The 21,679-nt window shown below is 37.9% G+C and overlaps 1 protein-coding gene and 1 pseudogene across 2 annotated transcripts in view; one reads left to right on the top strand and one right to left on the bottom strand.

Moving 5' to 3' along the window:
- SLC41A2 (solute carrier family 41 member 2) overlaps positions 1-19,908 on the top strand; it is a 130,908-nt gene extending 111,000 nt beyond the window's left edge. For both annotated transcript variants that reach the window (XM_059934812.1, XM_059934813.1), the window contains one exon: positions 18,166-19,908. In XM_059934812.1, coding sequence (XP_059790795.1) covers positions 18,166-18,351 — 186 coding nt within the window. In that variant the 3' untranslated portion in view covers positions 18,352-19,908. The remainder of the gene's footprint in view (positions 1-18,165) is intronic.
- LOC132372682 (large ribosomal subunit protein uL23-like) lies at positions 12,539-13,004 on the bottom strand (annotated as a pseudogene).
- Positions 19,909-21,679: the final 1,771 nt, after the last annotated feature.

Here is a 21,679-nt window from a genome sequence, read left to right as displayed (position 1 = left end):
GATTTACAATATTGTGTTAGTTTCAGGTGTACAACAAAGTGATTCAATTATACATATACATATATCTATTCTTTTTCAGATTTTTTCCCCATAGATGTTATTAGAATATTGAGTAGAGTTCCCTGTGCTATACAGTAGTCCTTGTTGATTATCTATTTTATATATAGTAGTGTGTATATGTTAATCCCAACCTCCTAATTTATCCTTCCCCTTTGGTAACCATAAGTTTATTTTCTGATTCTGTGAGTCTGTTTCTACTTTTTGAAAATAAGTTCATTTGTATCATTTTTTAAGATTCCACATATTAGTGATATCATATGATATTTTTCTTTCTCTGTTTGTCTTATTTCACTTAGTATGATAATATCTAGGTCCATCCATGTTGCTGCAAATGGCATTATTTCATTATTTTTTATGACTGAGTAATATTCCATTGTGTATATGTACCACATCTTCTTTATCCATTCATCTGTCGATGGACATTTAGGTTGTTTCTATTGTAAATAGTGCTGCAGTGAACATTGGGGTGCTTGTATCTGATCGGATTATGTTTTTCTCCAGATATATGCCCAGGAGTGGGATTGCTGGATCATATGGTAGCTCTATTTTTAGGTTTTAAAGGAACCTCCATACTGTTCTCCATAGTGGCTGTACCAATTTACATTCTCACCAACAGTGTAGGTGGGTTCCTTTTTCTCCACATCCTCTCCAGCATTTATTGTTTGTAGACTTTTTGATGATGGCCGTTCTGACTGGTGTGAGGTGATACCTCATTGTAGTTTTGATATGCATTTCTCTAATAATTAGTGATGTTGAGCGTCTTTTCATGTGCTTCTTGGAGAAGCATCTTTTCATGTGCTTCTTGGAGAAGCACATGTGTCTTCTTTGGAGAAATGTCTATTTAGATCTTCTCCCCATTTTCTGATTGGGTTGTTTGCTTCTTGATATTGAGCTGCATGGCTGTTTGTATATTTTGGAGATTAATCCCTTATGAGTTGCATGACTGCAAATATTTTCTCCCATTCTGTGGGTTGTCTTTTCATTTTGTTTATGGTTTCCTTTGCTGTGCAAAAGCTTTTCAGTTTAATTAGGTCCCATTTGTTTATTTTGTTTTTATTTCCATTCCTGTAGGAGACGGATCCAAAAAAATATTGCTACAATTTATGTCAAAGAGTGTTCTGCTTATGTTTTCCTCTAGGAGTTTTATGGTATCTGGCCTTACATTTAGGTCTTTAATCCATTTTGAGTTTATTTTTGTGTATGGTGTTAGAAAATGTTCTAATTTCATTCTTTTACATGTAGCTGTCCAGTTTTCCCAGCACCACTTATTGAAGAGACTGTTTTTTCTCCATTGTATATTTGTACCTCCTTTGTTTAGATTAATTGACCATAGGTGCGTGGGTTTATTTCTGGGCTTTCTATACTGTTCCATTGATCTAAATATCTGTTTTTGTGCCAGTACCATATTGTTTTGATGACTGTAGCTTTGTAGTATAGTCTGAAGTCAGGAAACCTGATTCCTCCAGCTCCATTTTTCTTTCTCAAGATTGCTTTGTCTATTTGGGGTCTTTTATATGTCCATACAAGGTTTAAAATTTTTTGTTCTAGCTCTGTGAAAAATGCCATTGGTAGTTTGATAGGGATTGCATTGAATCTGAAGGTTGCCTTGGGTAGTATAGTCATTTTGACAATATTGATTCCTCTAATCAATCCAAGAACATGATATATCTTTCCTTCTGTTTGTGTCATCTTCGATTTCTTTCATCAGCATCTTATAGTTTTCAGAGTGCAGGTCTTTTGCCTCCTGAGATAGGTTTATTCCTAGGTATTTTATTCTTTCTGATCAGAATGCTAAACTTTAAAGTTATTTTAAAAAGTAAAGGATTATTATTCATATAATAATAATAATTCATTATTTCATATAATCCCTTGAAAAGGGATGGTATTAGAAGCAGAGCCATCTTTGGGCTACAGGCAGAGGGTGAAGAGGGAACACCTAAGTTGTTCAGGGCCTGATTTCTGCTGATTACATCTTTCCTTAATATTCTATGGATATTAACAGCATTAAAGTAATTTTATTTAGCATGTAAGAGACAGTCAATAAATGTTAGTTTCCTCTAGCAGTTTGTATATGTTTTATTTCCATCTTTTTTGCTTATTATTACTAAACTAAGAAACATCTTTAGTTTCACTTTCTTCTTGATTTTCAGGTTGTCATTTCATAATATTAAGTGACATTGGCTATCACTGGTTCTTTGCATGATTGGAACAGAATGACATGGTCACATGAGGGAGGATCACTAGGCCAGGGTTAATGAACTTCCAGCCAAAAATTATTGTATTTAAAAAAAAATTTTTTTTTGGCCACACCACATGGCTTGCAGGATCTTAGTCCCCTGACCAGGAATTGAACCTGTGCCCCTTGCAGAGGAAGTGTGGATTCCTAACCACTGGACCACCAGGGAATTCCCTTTAAAAAATTTTTATTGCATATTAAATATTGAATAGATAAACAATAATGACGTGTACAAGGTATAAAGAGTAATAATACAGTGACCACCAGGACACTCACCAGTCAGCTTAAGAATTATAACACTACCAATACCCTAGTACCTATACCTTTGAAGGCTACCTGTCTGCTCCTCCCTCCTCCCCAAAGCAAACTATTGATTCAGAATTGTTTGGCTAAAAGGTTTTTGCTCTTCCCTATGATTATGCATTTATTTGGATTCCTAAAAATATATGGTTTTAGTTTTGCATGGTTTTGAAATTTATAAATGGAATCAATGAATTTGTGTTTAAGTGGCTTTCTTCTTTTGCTCAGCATTGTATGTGAGATTCATTCATATGTGTAACTGTTGTTCATCTATTTTAGTTATATAGTATTCCATTGTATGAATATTCCATGATTTTTTCATCTATTCTTATTTTAATGGACTTTTAAGTTGTTTGTAGTTTTTTGCTATTAAAAATCAAGGCTGTGAATATTGTTATATTGTCTCCTGAACACATTCTGAGGGTTTCTTTTGGACAGAAAGTCTTAACCATTTTTGTGCCATGGACTCCTTGGGAAGTTTGGTGACTGTTAGGGACTCCTCAAAATAAAGTTTGTTTGTTTCCTACCTTACCCCACCTGCCACCTCACAAAAATAATTCAGGCCAAAGAAAAGACATTTTATCTGTATATCAGGAGTAGATTGAATTCCTGTTGACTGATAATCCTAAATTCTTAGCCGACATTTAAATATTAGATTTTAATGAGTAGCATTAGCAGTCTGGAAACTGGATTAGGGAAGCATATTTTTATAGGGAAAATGAATTCAGCTTTTGTAAGGCTTAGGAAGAAATGTACTAATTTGCTATTCCTGATGTTTATTTGTATCATATTTCTAAGCACTCCTCTCCCAAAGGAATCATCTTTCGTCACATGATACACAAGGCTGTTACGGGCAATGGGGCATTGAAGGGATGCTAGTGGATGGGAATGTTGATTCTAGCTCAGAGAAGGAACTGGCCGAGAGAATCAATCATCCAAAGCAAATATATATTCCTGTGTTTTATATATTTATTTAAATTCCAAGTAATACATCTAGAACATGCATAATTAGCTGGGGCAACAAAGTTGCCTTTTCAGGAGGTATATTTACCCAAAGAAGTTGTGCATATTTCATAAAAAACAAACAGACCATGTAAAATACAGTCTATGCTTGGTTAGATTTTTGATGTGTTTTCCCAGTAAAAAAGCATACATTCTTTAAATAATCATTTAGTTTGAAAATAAAGCATATTGCATTAAGAAGTATCTGATACTTACTGTGCTTTTAATAATTCATTTATACACAGTGTTCCAAAGAAACACTGATATCCTTGTTAACTTGTAAAAAAATTAATAAATTTAAACCTGCTTGACCTTTAAGTCATCACAATACCTTTAAAAAGAAATTGCATGGGAAGGGAACTTAAATTCAATTATAAGACTGAGAATGTGGGAAGGATGGAGGAAGAAATGCAGAGATAAGGAGAGCAATCACTATGTGGTTTATGACCACAGATTTCTTACCATTGTACTTCAGAGCTAAAACAGACTGTGGAGACATCAATTCATCCATTTTTTTTTTAGCATCTTTATTGGAGTATAATTGCTTTACAATGGTGTGTTAGTTTCTGCTTTATAACAAAGTGTATACATATACATATATCCCCATATCTCCTCCCTCTTGCGTCTCCCTCCCACCCTCCCTATCCCACCCCTCTAGGTGGTCACAAAGCACTGAGCTGATCTCTCTGTGCTATGCAGCTGCTTCCCACTAGCTATCTGTTTTACATTTGGTAGTATATATAAGTCCATGCCAATCTCTCACTTCATCCCAGCTTACCCTTCCCCCTCCCCACGTCCTCAAGTCCATTCTCTACGTCTGCGTCTTTATTCCTGTCCTGCCCCTAGGTTCTTCAGAACCTTTTTTTTTTTTCTTAGATTCCGTGTATATGTGTTAGCATACGGTATTTGATTTTTTCTTCGTGACTTACTTCACTCTGTATGACAGACTCTGGGTCCATCCACCTCACTACAAATAACTCAGTTTCATTTCTTTTTATGGCTGAGTAATATTCCATTGTATATATGTGCCACATCTTCTTTATCCATTCATCTGTCGATGGACACGTAGGTTACTTCCATGTCCTGGCTATTGTAAATAGAGCTGCAGTGAACACTGTGGTACATGACTCTTTCTGAATTATGGTTTTCTCAGGGTATATGCCCAGTAATGGGAATGCTGGGTCGTATGGTAGTTCTAATTTTTAAGGAACCTCCATACTGTTCTCCATAGTGGCTGTATCAGTTTACATTCCCACCAACAGTGCAAGAGGGTTCCCTTTACTCCACACCCTCTCCAGCATTTATTGTTTGTAGATTTTTTTGATGATGACCCTTCTGACTGGTGTGAGGTGATACCTCATTGTAGTTTTGGTTTGCATTTCTCTAATGATTAGTGATGTTGAGCATTCTTTCATGTGTTTGTTGGCAATCTGTATATCTTCTTTGGAGAAATGTCTATTTAGGTCTTCTGCCCATTTTTGGATTGGGTTGTTTGTTTTTTTGATATTGAGCTGCATGAGCTGCTTGAAATTTTGGAGATTAATCCTTTGTCGGTTGCTTCATTTGCAAATATTTTCTCCCATTCTGAGGGTTGTCTTTTCATCTTGTTTATAGTTTCTTTTGCTGTGCATAAGCTTTTAAGTTTCATTAGGTCCCATTTGTTTATTTTTGTTTTTATTTCCATTTCTCTAGGAGGTGGGTCAAAAAGGATCTTGCTGTGTTGTATGTCATAGAGTGTTCTGCCTATGTTTTCCTTTAAGAGTTTTATAGTGTCTGGCCTTACATTTAGGTCTTTAATCCATTTTGAGTTTATTTTTGTGTATGGTGTTAAGGAGTGTTCTAATTTCATTCTTTTACATGTAGCTGTCCAGTCTTCCCAGCACCACTTATTGAAGAGGCTGTCTTTTCTCCATTGTATGTTCTTGCCTCCTTTATCAAAGATAAGGTGACCATATGTATGTGGGTTTATCTCTGGGCTTTCTATCCTGTTCCATTGATCTATATTTCTGTTTTTGTGCCAGTACCATACTATCTTGATTACTGTAGCTTTGAGTATAGTCTGAAGTCAGGGAGCCTGATTCCTCCAGCTCTGTTTTTCTTTCTCAAAATTGCTTTGGCTATTCGGGGTCTTTTGTGTTTCCATACAAATTGTGAAATTTTTTGTTCTAGTTCTGTGAAAAATGCCATTGGTAGTTTGATAGGGATTGCATTGAATCTGTAGATTGCTTTGGGTAGTATAATCATTTTCACAATGTTGATTTTTCCAATCCAAGAACATGGTATATCTCTCCATCTATTTGTATCATCTTTAATTTCTTTAATCAGTGTCTTACAGGTCTTTTCTCTCCTTAGGTAGGTTTATTCCTAGGTATTTTATTCTTTTTATTGCAATGGTAAATGGGAGTGTTTCCTTTATTTCTCTTTCAGATTTTTCCTCATTAGTGTATAGGAATGCAAGAGATTTCTGAGCATTAATTTTGTATCCTGCTACTTTACCAAATTCATTGATTAGCTCTAGTAGTTTTCTGGTAGAGTCTTTAGGATTCTCTATGTATAGTACCATGTCGTCTGCAAACAGTGACAGCTTTACTTCTTCTTTTCTGATTTGGATTCCTTTATTTCTTTTTCTACTCTGATTGCTTTGGCTAAAACTTCCAAAACTATGTTGAATAGTAGTGGTGAGAGTGGGCAACCGTGTCTTGTTCCTGATCTTCGTGGAAATGGTTTCAGTTTTTCACCACTGAGAATGATGTTGGCTGTGGGTTTGTCATATATGGCCTTTATTATGTTGAGGTAAGGTATTATGTTGAGGTTCCCTCTGTGCCTACTTTCTGGAGTGTTTTTATCATAAATGGGGGTTAAATTTTGTCAAAAGCTTTTTCCGAGTCTATTGAGATGATCATATGGTTTTTCTCCTTCAATTTGTTAATATGGTGTATCACATTGATTGATTTGTGTATATTGAAGAATCCTTGCATTCTTGGGATAAACCCCACTTGATCATGGTGTATGATCCTTTTAATGTGCTGTTGGATTCTGTTTGCTAGTATTTTGTTGAGGATTTTTCCATCTACGTTCATCAGTGATATTGGCCTGTAGTTTTCTTTTTTTGTGGCACCTTTGTCTGGTTTTGGTATCAGGGTGATGGTCGTCTTGTAGAATGAGTTTGGGAGTGTTCCTCCCTCTGCCATATTTTGGAAGAGTTTGAGAAGGATAGGTGTTAGCTCTTCTCTAAATGTTTTATAGAATTTGCCTGTGAAACCATCTGATCCTGGGCTTTTATTTGTTGGAAAATTTGTAATCACAGTTTCAATTTCATTACTTGTGATTGGTCTGTTCATATTTTCTATTTCTTCCTGGTTCAGTCTTGGAAGGTTGTGCTTTTCTAAGAAGTTGTCCATTTCTTCCAGGTTGTCCATTTTATTGGCATAAAGTTGCTTGTAGTAATCTCTCATGATCCTTTGTATTTCTGCAGTGTCAGTGGTTACTTCTCCTTTTTCATTTCTAATTCTATTGATTTGAGTCTTCTCCCTGTTTTTTCTTGATGAGTCTGGCTAATGGTTTATCAATTTTGTTTATCTTCTCAAAGAACCAGCTTTTAGTTTTATTGGTCATTGCTGTTGTTTTCCTCATTTCTTTTTCATTTATTTCTGATCTGAACTTTATGATTTCTTTCTTCTGCTAACTTTGGGGGTTTTTTGTTGTTCTTTCTCTAATTGCTTTAGGTGTAAGGTTAGGTTGTTTACTTGAGATGTTTCTTGTTTCTTGAGGTAGGATTGTATTGCTATAAAATTCCCTCTTAGAACTACTTTTGCTGCATCCCATAGGTTTTGGGTCGTTGTGTTTTCATTGTCATTTGTTTCTAGGTATTTTTTGATTTCCTCTTTGACTTCTTCAGTAATCTCTTGGTTATTAAGTAGTGTATTGTTTAGCCTCCATGTGTTTGTATTTTTTACAGATATTTTCCCTGTAATTGATATCTAGTCTCATAGCATTGTGGTTGGAAAAGATACTTGATACGATTTCAATTTTCTTAAATTTACCAAGGCTTGACTTGTGACCCAAGATATGATCGATGCTGGTGAATGTTCCATGAGCACTTGAGAAGAAAGTGTAATCTGCTATTTTTGGATGGAATGTCCTATAAATATCAATTAAGTCCATCTTGTTTAATGTATCATTTAAAGCTTGTGTTTCCTTATTTATTTTCATTTTGGATGATCTGTCCATTGGTGAAAGTGGGGTGTTAAAGTCCCCTACCATGATTGTGTTACTGTCAATTTCCCCTTTTATGGCTGTTAGCATTTGCCTTATGTACTGAGGTGCTCCTATGTTGGGTGCATAAATATTTACAATTGTTCTATCTTCTTCTTGGATTGATCCCTTGATCATTATGTAGTGTCCTTCTTTGTCTCTTGTAATAGCCTTTATTTTAAAGCCTATTTTGTCTGATATGAGAATTGCTACTCCAGCTTTCTTTTGATTTCCATTTGCGTGGAATATCTTTTTCCATCCCCTCACTTTCAGTCTGTTTGTGTCCATAGGTCTGAAGTGGGTCTCTTGTAGACAGCATATATATGGGTTGTGTTTTTGTGTCCATTCAGCCAGTCTCTTTTTTTTTGGTTGGAGCATTTAATCCATTTACATTTAAGGTAATCATCAATATGTATGTTCCATTTACCATTTTCTTAATTGTTTGGGGTTTGTTATTGTAGGTCTTTTCCTTCTCTTGTGTTTCCTTGCTAGAGAAGTTCCTGTAGCATTTGTTGTAAAGCTGGTTTGGTGGTGCTGAATTCTCTTAGCTTTTGCCTGTCTGTAAAGGTTTTAATTTCTCCATCAAATCTGAATGAGATCCTTGCTGGGTAGAGTAATCTTGGTTGTAGGTTTTTCCCTTTCATCACTTGAAATATGTCCTGCCACTCCTTTCTGGCTTGCAGAGTTTCTGCTGAAACATCAGCTGTTAACCTTATGGGGATTCCCTTGTATGTTATTTGTTGCTTTTCCCTTGCTGCTTTTAATATGTTTTCTTTGAATTTAATTTTTGATAGTTTGATTAATATGTGTCTTTTTGTGTTTCTCCTTGGATTTATCTTGTATGGGACTCTCTGGGCTTCCTGAACTTGATTGACTATTTCCTTTCCCATATTATGGAAGTTTTCAACTCTAATCTCTTCAAATATTTTCTCAGTCCCTTTCTTTATCTCTTCTTCTTCTGGGACCCATATAGTTTGAATGTTGGTGCATTTAATGTTGTCCCAGAGGTCTCTGAGACTGTCCTCAATTCTTTTCATTCTTTTTTCTTTATTCTGCTCTGCAGTAGTTATTTCCACTATTTTATCTTCCAGGTCACTTATCCGTTCTTCTGCCTCAGTTATTCTGCTATTGATTCCTTCTAGAGAATTTTTAATTTCATGTATTGTGTTGTTCATCATTGTATGTTTGCTCTTTAGTTCTTCTAGGTCCTTATTAAACGTTTCTTATATTTTCTCCATTCTATTTCCAAGATTTTGGATCACCTTTACTGTCATTACTCTGAATTCTTTCTCAGGTAGACTGCCTTTTTCCTCTTCATTTGTTAGGTCTGGTGAGTTTTTACCTTGCTCCTTCATTTGCTGTGTGTTTCTCTGTCTTCTCATTTTGCTTTACTTACTACATTTGGGGTCTCCTTTTTGCAGGCTGCAGGTTCGTAGTTCCCATTGTTTTTGGTGTGTGCCCCCAGTGGCTAAGGTTGGTTAGGTGGATTGTGTAGGCTTCCTGGTGTAGGGGACTGGTGCCTGTGTTCTGGAGAATGAGGTTGGATCTTGTCTTTCTGGTGGGCACGTCCACATCCAGTAGTATGTTTTGGGGTGTCTGTGACCTTATTATGATTTTAGGCATCCTCTCTGCTAATGGGTGGGGTTGTGTTCCTGTCTTGTTAGTTGTTTGGCATAGGGTATCCAGCACTGTAGCTTGCTGGTCGTTGAGTGGAGCTGGGTTAGCATTGAGTTGGAGATCTCTGGGAGAGCTTTCACAGTTTGATATTACGTGCAGCCGTGAGGTCTCTGGTGGACAAATGTCCTGAACTCGGCTCTCCCACCTCAGAGGCACAGGCCTGACACCCAGCCAGAGCACCAAGACCCTGTCAGCCACACGGCTCAGAAGAAAAGGGAGAAAAAAAGAAAGAAAGAAAGAAAAAAATAATAAAATAAAATGATTAAAATAAAAAATAATTATTAAAGATAAAAAAATTAAAAAGTAATAAAAAAAGAAGAAGAGAAAGAAGAGAACAACCAAACAAAAAACAAATCCACCAATGATAACAACTGCTAAAAACTATACTAAAAAAAGAAAGAAACAAACAAAAAAAACGGACAGACAGAACCCTAGGACAAATGGTAAAAGCAAAGCTATACAGAAAAATCACATAAAGAAGCATACACATACACACTCACAAAAAGAGAAAAAGGAAAAATATATATGTATATTGTTGCTCCCAAAGTCCACTGCCTTAATTTTGGGATGATTCGTTGTCTACTCAGGTATTCCACAGATGCAAGGTACCTCAGGTTGATTGTGGAGCTTTAATCCACTGCTCCTGAGGCTGCTGGGAGAAATTTCCCTTTCTCTTCTTTGTTCGCACAGCTCCTGGGGTTCAGCTTTGGGTCTGGCCCTGCCTCTGCATGTAGGTCGCCTGAGGGAGTCTGTTCTTTGCTCAGACAGGACGGGGTTAAAGGAGCAGCTGATTAGGGGGCTCTGGCTCACTCAGGCCGTGGGGGGAGGGAGGGATACGGATGCGGGGCGAGGCTGTGGCGGCAGAGGCCAGGCTGACGTTGCACCAGCCTAAGGCACGCCGTGTGTTCTCCCGCGGAAGTTGTCCCTGGATCACGGGACCCTGGCAGTGGCGGGCTGCACAGGCTCCCGGGAGGGGAGGTGTGGAGAGTGACCTGTGCTTGCACACAGGCTTCTTGGTGGCCACAGCAGCAGCTTTAGCGTCTCATGCCCATCTCTGGTGTCCGCGCTGATAGCCGCAGCTCACACCTGTCTCTGGAGCTCGTTTAGGCGGCCCCCTGAATCCCCTCTCCTCGCGCACCCCGAAACAATGGTCTCTCGCCTCTTTGGCAGCTCCAGACTTTTTCCTGGACTCCCTCCCGGCTAGCTGTGGCTCACTAGCCCCCTTCAGGCTGTGTTCACACAGCCAACCCCAGTTCTCTCCCTGGGATCTTACCTCCGAAGCCCGAGCCTCAGCTCCCAGCCCCCACCCGCCCCGGTGGGTGAGCAGACAAGCCTCTCAGGCTGGTGAGTGCTGGTCGGCACTGATCCTCTGTTTGGGAATCTCTCCGCTTTGCCCTCTGTACCCCTGTTGCTGCGCTCTCCTCCATGGCTCCGAAGCTTCCCCCCGACCACTCCCCATCTCCACCCACGAAGGGCCTTCCTAGTGTGTGGAAACTTTTCCTCCTTCACAGCTCCCTCCCAGAGGGGCAGGTCCTGTCCCTATTCTTTTGTCTCTGTTTTTTCTTTTTCCTTTTGCCCTCCCCAGGTACGTGGGGAGTTTCTTGCCTTTTGGGAAGTCTGAGGTCTTCTGCCAGCGTTCAGTAGGTGTTCTGTAGTAGTTGTTCCACATGTAGATGTATTTATGATATATTTGTGGGGAGGAAGGTGATCTCCACGTCTTACTCTTCCGCCATCTTGGAGGTCTCTCCCAATTCTTCCATCTTAATAAGCCCGAACTAAGGCTCAGAAAGGTGAAAAGTCATGCCTCTGTTCCAATTACCTTTTAAATAAAGGTGGTAAATTCTGAGACAGCGTAAAAATTGATGATCAATGATGATGGCACTAATATTTATTGAGTACTTACTATGTATCAAACATTTGCTTAACCCTTTACATGTATTATCTTGTTTCATTTCTGCAACTAGCCCGTGAGTCTCATTTTAGAGATGAGGAAACTAAGACTTAGAGGTTTTTTCACTTGTTGACAGTAACACAGTTATTCAGTGGTAGAGCCCCTTCAACACCAGCCATTGGTTTCAGGCTTATCATGTATAAGTATTTTGCCGGAAACCAAGAGATCAAATAGAAAGAAGACACAGTTTTCCCCTTCCGGGGATTTACATGTTAGATCCCTTGAACACAACAGGTAAGATGTACATATTAGATCAGTAGCTTTCAAATGTTTTTGACCTCAGTAAGAAATATGTTTATATTTAAATAAATGCACGCATATTTATATATTTTATTTATATATAAATATATATAATTTCATAGCTGAAATTAAAGTTTTATGAAATATTCTTACTGTGTGTGGTACATGCTGGTACTTTCTTTTTTTTTTACATGCTGATACCTTCTATTCTATTTCATTATATTCATTTTATTCTATTTAATGTTTTATTTTATTTTAGTTATTATGTTCTTTCTATGTGTCCAGCACTGTTCTAAGTGCTCTGCCCTGTTGAATGCTCATCTCATCATCTCTATGAGAGAGGGATTGTTTTCCCTTTTGTACAGGAAGGCATCTGAGGCATGGAGAGGTTAAGTAGCTTGGAGGTGGGAGAAGACTGTTGACTAGGCACTTTACTGTTGGAGGTTCGGGGGTGGTTGGCCATTTCACGGGGAGCCCTGCAAGTTTGAACATCTAACCTCCTCTCTGGGGAGTTATACTCCCGCCTGCCTCTGTTCTTGGAACAAAATAAAAGTCTGAAAGAAACCCACTGTTAACCGTGCAGACTTCCAATTCATCCTCATCCTCTGCCAATACCTCGTAGTGTCTGGTATCCTTGAGACCTGAGTCATTCCCATTCAGTTTCTCTAGAATACATCCCTTTATTCTCCCACCTGGGCAGGACAGTTGAAAGAATGATGAGAGATTGAAGACATTTGCTTACTCCATTCACAGACTTTTATTTTTATTTTTTTTATAGTCAAAACTTTTATATTTAGAATTAGCCAGCTGGACACAGTTTAGATGATCCCAGTTTTGTTGGCAACATCCAAAGCATCGTAGTCAGAAGCCAGTCAGACATATGCCTTCTTCTCCCCGTCAGGCCTGATCAGGGTGTTGACCTTAGCCACGTCAGTGTCATAGAGCTTCTTCACAGCCTGTTTAATTTGGTGCTTGTTGGCCTTGACATCCACAGTGAACCCCAGTGTGTTATTGCCTTCTGTTTTCTTTATGGCTGACTCAGTGGTGAGGGGGAACTTGGTCATGGCATAGTGGTCAAGCTTGTTTCTCCTAGGGGTGCTCTTCTGGGGATATTTGGGCTGCTTCCTGAGCCACAGTGTTTTGGGCCATCAGAAGGCGGATGACATCCAGATCTTTTTTTGTTGCTGTGGATGCCTTTCAACACTGCTTTCTTGACCTTCAAAGCCTTTGTTTTGGCTTCGGCTTTGGGAGGTCAGGGGCTTCTTTCTTCCCTTGCGGCGCCATCTTCGTGAAAAGTCATTCACAGACTTTAAAATAATCCTTTGGTGTTAGCCTCAGCACTACTTGGTCCTTACAAGTCCAAACTTGTCATGGATTCTACAGGGCATACTTACTGCCTTCCTTTCTCAGGCATCCCCCTGGGTAGGTATTTAAGTAGTAGCCCGAGCAGCCCTGGTCAGTGAGTTGCCGCTGCCCCAGCTGCTTACACTTTGTATTACGAAACACAAATGTACAGGAAATGATAGGAAATAAGATAACCATGTAATTACCACCCAGCTCTATCAACCATTAACAAATTATTTAAGCAACTATTTCAAAATGATCAATAAAAATACATCATACCTATGGTTGGTGCCTCCTAGATATCCCTTCCTAGTCTTATTTCATTCTCTTCCTAGCAGTTATTAGCATTCTAAATTGGTATGTATCGTTGCCATGCATGTTTTTATACTATTGCTACAGATGTGTGTATCTATAAATAACGTGTTGTGTTTCATATTTATAAACCTTATTAGAATCATTTGTTTATACTGCTTTTTTCATTCAGCCTTACGCTTTTGAGACATACTCATATTGATTCATGTAGCTCTTTTTCATTCATTTTATTTATTTATTTTTCAAATATTTATTTGGTTGTACCGGGTCTTAGTGGCAGCAGGCAGGCTCCTTAGTGGTGGCTTGCCAGCTCCTTAGTTGCAGCACATGGACTCCTTAGTTGAGGCAGGCAGGCTCCTTAGTTGCAGCTCCAGGGCTCCTTAGTTGGAGCTCGCTAGCTCCTTAGTTGTGGCATGGGAACTCTCAGTTGCGGCATGCATGTGGGATCCATTTCCCTGACCAGGGGTCGAACCCGTGCCCCCTGCATTGGGAGCGCAGAGTCTTATCCACTACGCTACCAGGGAAGTCCCTCTTTTTCATTCATTTTAGCTTCTATATAAGTGTTCAGTTGTATGACCTAACAGTTAATTTAGCCCTTCTTGTTTCAATAGACATTTCAGGTTATTTCCAATTTTCGGCTTTTACAACAGTGATGCAGTGAATATCCTTGCACATCTCTCTTAGTATGCATGCATACAGTACACCAAGATATTGGTCTTCCTGGTCCTTGGGTAGCCACATGGGACCTGGGCCCAGCAGAGCCCCTTAGGCTAGCCTCCTTTAGCCTACATAGTTTTATCCTTTTAGGGTTGCAAGAGGGAAAAAAATCATTGTTTCTAGTGGAATTCCTGAACTAAGGAGCTGCACATCTTCACACTTAACACGCAGTGCCACATTACTCTCCAAAGTATTAATAATTGTGCATGTTGCCAATGTGGAGTTCTTTTTTACCAAGACAATGTACTTCACTGATGGATGAGAACTTGGGCTTTAGTGTTAGACTAAACTTGAGTGGATGAGTTTGAGCCTGACTACCTATGAGCTGTGTGATCTTGGGCAGACTTCTTATACTCTATAAATGCTTTTGTTTCCTCATACCTCAAATAGGGATAGTAAAAATCAATAGCATTTTACAGAGATGTTTTGAAAATTAAATCAGTTCATACACGTTAACCTCCTTGAATACTGCATGGCCCCATAAAGGGCCATTTCAAAAACAATGTTCACTATTATTGTTGTTTAAAAGGTGATTTCTGTCAGTCAGTTGGATATGAAATGGAGTTCAGTGTGGTTTTAATTTACATCCCCATATTATTAGTGAGGTTGGGCGTCTTTTCATATGTTTATTAGAGCTTTAGGTTTCCTCTTCTATTCTGTTGGATTGTTTCTCTTTCTAAGGAACTGTAGGAGTTCTCTGGATATTCTCTTAGTATTTGAATACTAATTTTTTTGTCAGTTCTGTGTAGTGCAGAGATTTTTTTCCAAGCCTGGGGCATGATTTTTAACTTTATTTATGGCATTTATTGAACCACAGGAATCTTTAATGTAAGTTATAAACAGCTCCTTTAATATATTATGCATTTTATTTATGAAATCATTCCCTACATCAAGGTCTTAAAGACCTTCTCTTACATTTTCTTATAAAACTTTTTGAGTATTGCTTTTTTTTTTTGGAAGGTATGCCTAGGCAGATATTGCTTTTTTTTTTAAAATAAATTTATTTATTTATCTATTTTTGGCTGCGTTGAGTCTTCATTGCTGCACATGGGCTTTCTCTAGTTGCGGCGAGCGGGGGCTACTCTTCTTTGCATTGCACGGGCTTCTCATTGCGGTGGCTTCTCTTACTGCGGAGCCCGGGCTCTAGGTGCGCCGGCTCAGTAGTTGTGGCTTGCGGGCTCTAGAGCACAGCCTCAGTAGTTGTGGTGCATGGGCTTAGTTGCTCCACGGCATGTGGGATCTTCCCAGACCAGGGCTCGAACCCGTGTCCCCTGCATTGGCAGGTGGATTCTTAACCACTGCGCCACCAGGGAAGTCCAAGTATTGCTTTTTATATTTGTCTTTACCTGGAATTTATTTGGGAGTATGAGGTAAGGATGCCATTTTAGTTCTATTTTGTGTTTGTGGACCATATGATCTCTGTCCCAACTACATAATTCTGTCATCGTAGTACTAAAACAGGTTTTTTACCCTCTCTGACTCACTTTCTCCAAGTGAACATTAGAGATGATAACAGTACCTACTTAATAAGAAGGTTGTGAGGATTAAATAATAGACTAAATACACAATAAGTAAGCAAATGAGTAGAGTTGTGTTCCAATAAAATTTTATTTACAAAAAACAGGCAGCAGGTTGAATTTGGCGCATGGGCTATAGTTTGCCAACCCCTGTTCTAGACAAATCTCCCATTCAGTGTAAATGTTATACCACGAATTAGTAAATTATATATCACATATGTATGATGTATGTTATATAAATTTATATAAATATACTCATATTATTAATATATAAATACGTAATGTTATAAAAAATATACAATATGGATTTATTTGTTTGTATTTCCTGCCAATCCCAGAGAAAATAGCTACCCTCATTCTCTTTAAGAATTTTGTTTCCTCCAGCACATATTACTCACACAATCAACAAATTTCTTTATTGAACCTTCATATACTCCAGTAATACAGAGTTTACTACATAATTTGTTACATTTATAGACAGCCCAAATGGGTTTTTTTTTAAGTTGTTTTGGTGACTTTTGGTAACTTTTACCCTTTACCCTAAAACTCTACCCTCTGACACTGTGTGTTATAAGCTAGTGTCTCCTGACACAATAACCTTCTTAAGTTTACATCTCCTGCCCTCCTTGCCCAGGACAAACAGTTCTTGTTCTCATAGGAGTCTCTTATATGAATGACCTTGTCTCCCGCTGATTCTTATGCCCTCAGTCAGATATCAAGGGTCTACTTTGTGAGCTAGTCACTCTGCTAGGTGCTGGAAGCACAGGGGTGAGCAAGTTCCTAACACACTGCCGAGTTGTGGCCCCGAGTTGTGGCCTGACCCATCCAGGGTCCAGTGGGTGACACTCTCTCGGTCTGTACACTATGCTTTTATTAATGTAACTTGAGACTGTGCTGCCTTTTTACCTTTCTCTTCATCTTCCTAAACTGAGGCTCTTATTAATTATCTCAAAGTAAGTATGGCAGATATCAGGCCCGTTTTGGTTTTGTTCTCCTCAAATGAGGAAATTGAGGGTTAATGGTAAGAAGCTTGCCCAGAGTCATATAGCTGATAAATGGCCAAAGTGGAAATCAAATCCAGATCTTATGACTTCCAAATCCAGGATTATTTCTAACATTCCATGCTTCCTCCACACGCAAAACAGATTGTCCTGAAGAACAGGACAATATGATTCCAAAACAGTCTTTGCCATGAAACACTAAGGAAGAATCAGCCTCATACAAAAGAAAACGGGACTTAAAGTACAACCTCTCTCTCTGACTGATGTCCAAAGACATGTGAAGTTCCCTCCTTTGGATTAAGTATACGGCTCTCAGCTTGGACAAGCCACCATCCTTCCTGGTAAAGGTGTCAGAGCTAAACCACAGCACAGAAGTTTGGAACCCAAGGCAGACACCTCACCTTCATGGCCTACTTGTCGGAGTAGTGAAAGGTCACAGACCCTGGGCTCGGCTAGACCTAGGCGGGCTTCCTCCTATACATACCAGTGTTCTCACTACCACAAATAGCAATGTAATAGCAATGACACTGTTAAAATCAACTAATGGCAGACGTCTATTGAAAGTGTATTGTGTGCCAGGCACTGAATTATACAGTCTGTTATTTAATCCTCACAACATGCTCATGAGAGCAGATGCTATTATCATCTCTAATGTTCATTTAGAGACATAGAGAGGTTAAGTAACTTGCCTATAGTTAGCCAGCAGGTATAGAGATATGCTCTTAACCAGTATCCTGTACTTGCCAACTTGTCCCAAACCAGTGAACATTAACCTCTCTAATCCCAAATCCCTTTTAATACTTTAGGTGTTTGAAAATTAGAGAATCCTCTTACTCTAAATGGATGAAAGAAAAAAATCATGTATCTGATCCCAAAATTCAAAGCATTACAAAGGTCTTAATATTCCTGATATCCTAGAAAATACTTACTTATATCACCTTAGTGTTTGAATAGCCCTTTGAAATATTTTGACCCTGTCTGTCTATAAATATATCTGTATCTGTATCAACAAGTCACTCCTCAGTGCACTTACCTTCTGGTGACTGTTCTTTCCATTGAACCAAAGTTTTCCTTGACAAGCCACCAATGGCCTTATAATTAGTAAGTGAATGGTCAGTTCTCCATCTTTATTTTATTTGATTGTACCTGCAATAGGAGAATGTTATTCCTTATTTTAATTTTTATTTCCTTCTTCGTATGTCTTCTTCCTTCTTCACAGATTTATCATATAGGAAGAAGTTGAAACAACAGTGGTTTGGCAAAATGTACAATACTATTAAATGTAAGGAACATGGTGGTTTGGGGAAGGCTGGAAGAAAATGAGAAGATATATGTGACAAGTTGAAGAAAAACTTTATTAATTGCAGTGATACATAGTATTTTTCTTGTGAAAAGAAAATGTTACTGTCAATTAACTCTTTCTTCTTTTCCAATGAGGTTCTTGACTTAGACGCATGCTGTTCCCTTCAGAGAGCAGTGGCTTAGGCTTACGGCCATGTTTACTGGGCTAGGACTGTCCAGGCGACAGGAGTAATCTTTGGTGTTCTCTTCTAGGTGTTTACCTTGCTGTGGATCGCTGACTGGATGGTCCATCATTTCTGGAGGAAAGGAAAGGACCCGGATAGCTTCTCCATCCCCTATCTGACGGCATTGGGTGATCTGCTCGGGACAGCCTTGTTAGCCTTAAGTTTTCATTTTCTTTGGCTTATTGGAGATCGAGATGGAGATGTTGGAGACTAATAAATCCTACAAACTGCTCTCAAGTTACCAAGAAGGAAAACACAAAGACAACCACTTATGGCTCTTTTTCAAAAATTTTAATTCAGTAGTTTGATTTCTGCGAGGGTAATCTTCAGTTGGCCCTGAATCCATTAAATGGCCTTAACATTTTTTTTTTAAAGAATTTGTGCTGAAACCAGAATGAACAGTATTTGTGCTGCTTTTCATAGAATAAATGATAATTTGACATAGACATAGACACAAGCTCAAGCTCTGAAATTAATTAAATAGGAAAGAATATAGGATGTTTACAATGAATAATTTTAAAACCACAAACGTAGCAGAAATGTAATGTATTACTGTTTAACTCATAATGCCACGTTAAAGGAAACAGAGTTCTGGTTTAGCCTTTCTTGTCTCACAGATGTGTTGTACTGCAAAGCAGACTTTAAAATGAAAGGGGCCCAATCAAGCTTGTAATAGTTCTAACTATGCCCACCTCTCTGCCAGCTGAGGATCCATTTACCAATTACTTTGCTCCTAACCTGACCTCAATATGTTCTGCTGAGTATGAGATAAACTCACTTTTACCTGTTTGTATGAATTTCCCTGTGCTGATGCTAATTTAATTTCAACTCTGCACGTTCTCGGCAGGCTACCCTTTAAACACAGAATGGCCTTTAATGAAAGCAATGGGTCATTTTTTTTTTTTTTGGCCGTGCCATGTGGCATGCGGGCTCTTAGTTGCCTGACCAAGGATCGATCCCTTGCCCCTGCATTGGGAGCTCAGAGTGCTAACCACTGGACCGCCAGGGACGTCCCATCAGTGGGTCAGTTTTGATCATTGATTTGTTGAAAGAATGTTGATCTTTTTCTGAAGACTTAATAGTCCAAAATGAGATAACATGAGCTGTGTTTGTAGAAACAAGATGATGTGAGAAATCGTGTGTGTGTGTGTGTGTGTGTGTGTGTGTGTGTGTGGTGTGTGAAAGAGAGAGACAGAAGCTTTTGATGGAGAGCTAAATCTTTGCTAAAAATTGTTGATAGCAAAGATCATAGTGGGATATTAGCATTCTGTGGTTATTCTTTAGCACATTTTATTGGTATGCTTTTGTCATGTGGTGCAAAAATTTTGCTACTGGCCAGAATTTAGTATTTGTTACCTACCTTATAATTAATACTTTCTTCTCATTAAAAAAAACTGTACCATTTAATATAACCAAGCTATCATAAGATTTAGAATGAGCAAATGATTCATTCATTCCTCTTAAGAACTCTATTGAAACTTGTAGGCTTACCATTTTAAAGGAGAAATTGGTGGGGTTACTTCGGTTATTGTTCATGCCTGTGCACATCATCTGTTTGCACAGGCTGATTTCTACGTGGGAGACTATCAGGTACACTACTATGTTTCTCAAATATTTTTCTAAAACTCTGATTGTATTCTGAACACTTGATCAACACCTTAGTTATTCAATAGGTAAGCATTTTTATATTACATATAGTTCATTTTTTTAAAAAATGCAGTGGAATCTCTCAAGACTGTCAGATATTTAATAATTTAACTGATAAAGGGAAGAAGAAATGCACATTGACTTTGATCGTTGTGGTTTAAGTTGTCAATTAGTGTTAACATTATATAAGTAGTAGGTTGTTTATAAATATATTGGGGGAAGTGTTCCTATTAAGCTCTTTAAAATAAGGGGACTGTGGTTTAGAGTTATATATTTTTGCTTATTTTGAAAATTTATTCCATTCTTCTGCCTTATAATGAAGCTACTGAGGCAGAGAACTGAACTAATTATAGAATTTCTCCTTTGGAGAGTTATATTGTCACATAGTGAACATTCTTATAAAAGAAAGAATGATTAAGTTGATGACTATTTAGCTGCAAGATTTTTTATTTTTAAAATATCCATAAATAATTTCTTGGATTTTATTGTAAAGCATTTGTAAATTACTTATTTACATTTGGGCTATATGATTCAGAAGGATTTATATTTCCCAGTGATTTCTATTTTCATTTTTTTAACCTAAAGAAGTGCACAGGAAACCACATTTTTAAAGCATTTACCAACAACTTTAGTGCATTACATATTCCAAAACACATTCAAATACATGTATTATTTAGTACTCACAACAGTACATGTGAAATAGGTCAGGTAGATATTCCTATCTCTATTTTACAGCAGAAGAAACTGAAAATCAGAGAAGGTACATTTTTAATGTTGCACAGCTACAGAGTACCCAAATTGTGATTAAGTACAGGTCTCCAGTCTCCTAAGCCAGTTCTATTTCTGTGACCCTCCAAATGTACCAAGAGTACCTAACTCATTAACTGATAGGAAATCAACTAGAGAAACAGGATTTTCTAAAGTAGAATAGAGTATTGCTACGTCTCTACAATTTCAGACAGGGAAATCTTCACTTAATATATCTTGATGGTAAGTATAGCCAACTCTAAATTATTCATGTTCCTAAGACCAAGGAAATCAAAGATAAATGAATACTTTGGAAGAAAGAACAATGCCTTATTTCATAGAATATTTAATTGCCACCACCCTTCCCAGATCTAGCCATTTTCCATGAGATGCTAATAGATAACTAGGATGATTGATATGGGTTCTGTCCCCTCTCTCTTTTGCTACCCAATCTTGGTTACAGCAACAAAATGTCTAAAAGACATGTAACGGGAAAAAAAATAAAGACATGGAAAAATCAGTCACCAATTAGCTGAATTAATTTATAAAAGAGGTTTAAATTCCTTTTAAAAAATTTTACTGGTTTTTTGAAAGCGTTTTCATAAGTGGAACCAATAAGATAACTTTGCCTACCCACAAAAATCATTTATTATCAGTCTTATATACAGCAAATTCACAATATTTATTTTTATACAACATAAGTTTGCTTTCTAAACTTCTTCCCTTCACTAATTTATCAGGCACTTTATTTAAATACAGATAGTCTTTTCAAAGACATTTTTTATTTTTTCCCTCCAATCATTTTTTTCTTTAAAAAATAAAGTTTCTTAGAACCTAATAAAATAGAAACTGATGGTAATGTATCTTCTGGGAGACATCAAAAATTCCACGACGTAGACTATCAATGATGTAGCCAAGGGAAGTACATTTTGAAGGGTCTTTCAGTAATTGGGCTTCCTTGCCTTATGATATAGCTCTAGTATAGTATACCCATTTATAATGGGCATCTGCCATCTTTGAATTGTTGTAAACCAAATAATAAAATTTAAGATGTATTTACCCAGCCTTGTTGTACTTACTTCTTGATAAACCAGATGAACACTGAGCCTGTGTGGAACTCACCCAGAAGAGACTGGGTGGTCCGTGTA

This window comes from Balaenoptera ricei, chromosome 10 (genome assembly GCF_028023285.1).
Source record: "Balaenoptera ricei isolate mBalRic1 chromosome 10, mBalRic1.hap2, whole genome shotgun sequence".
In the NCBI taxonomy this organism is placed as follows: Eukaryota; Metazoa; Chordata; class Mammalia; order Artiodactyla; family Balaenopteridae; genus Balaenoptera; species Balaenoptera ricei.
Note: the sequence above shows the minus strand (reverse complement) of the source record. Positions and strands in the feature narration are given on the sequence as shown.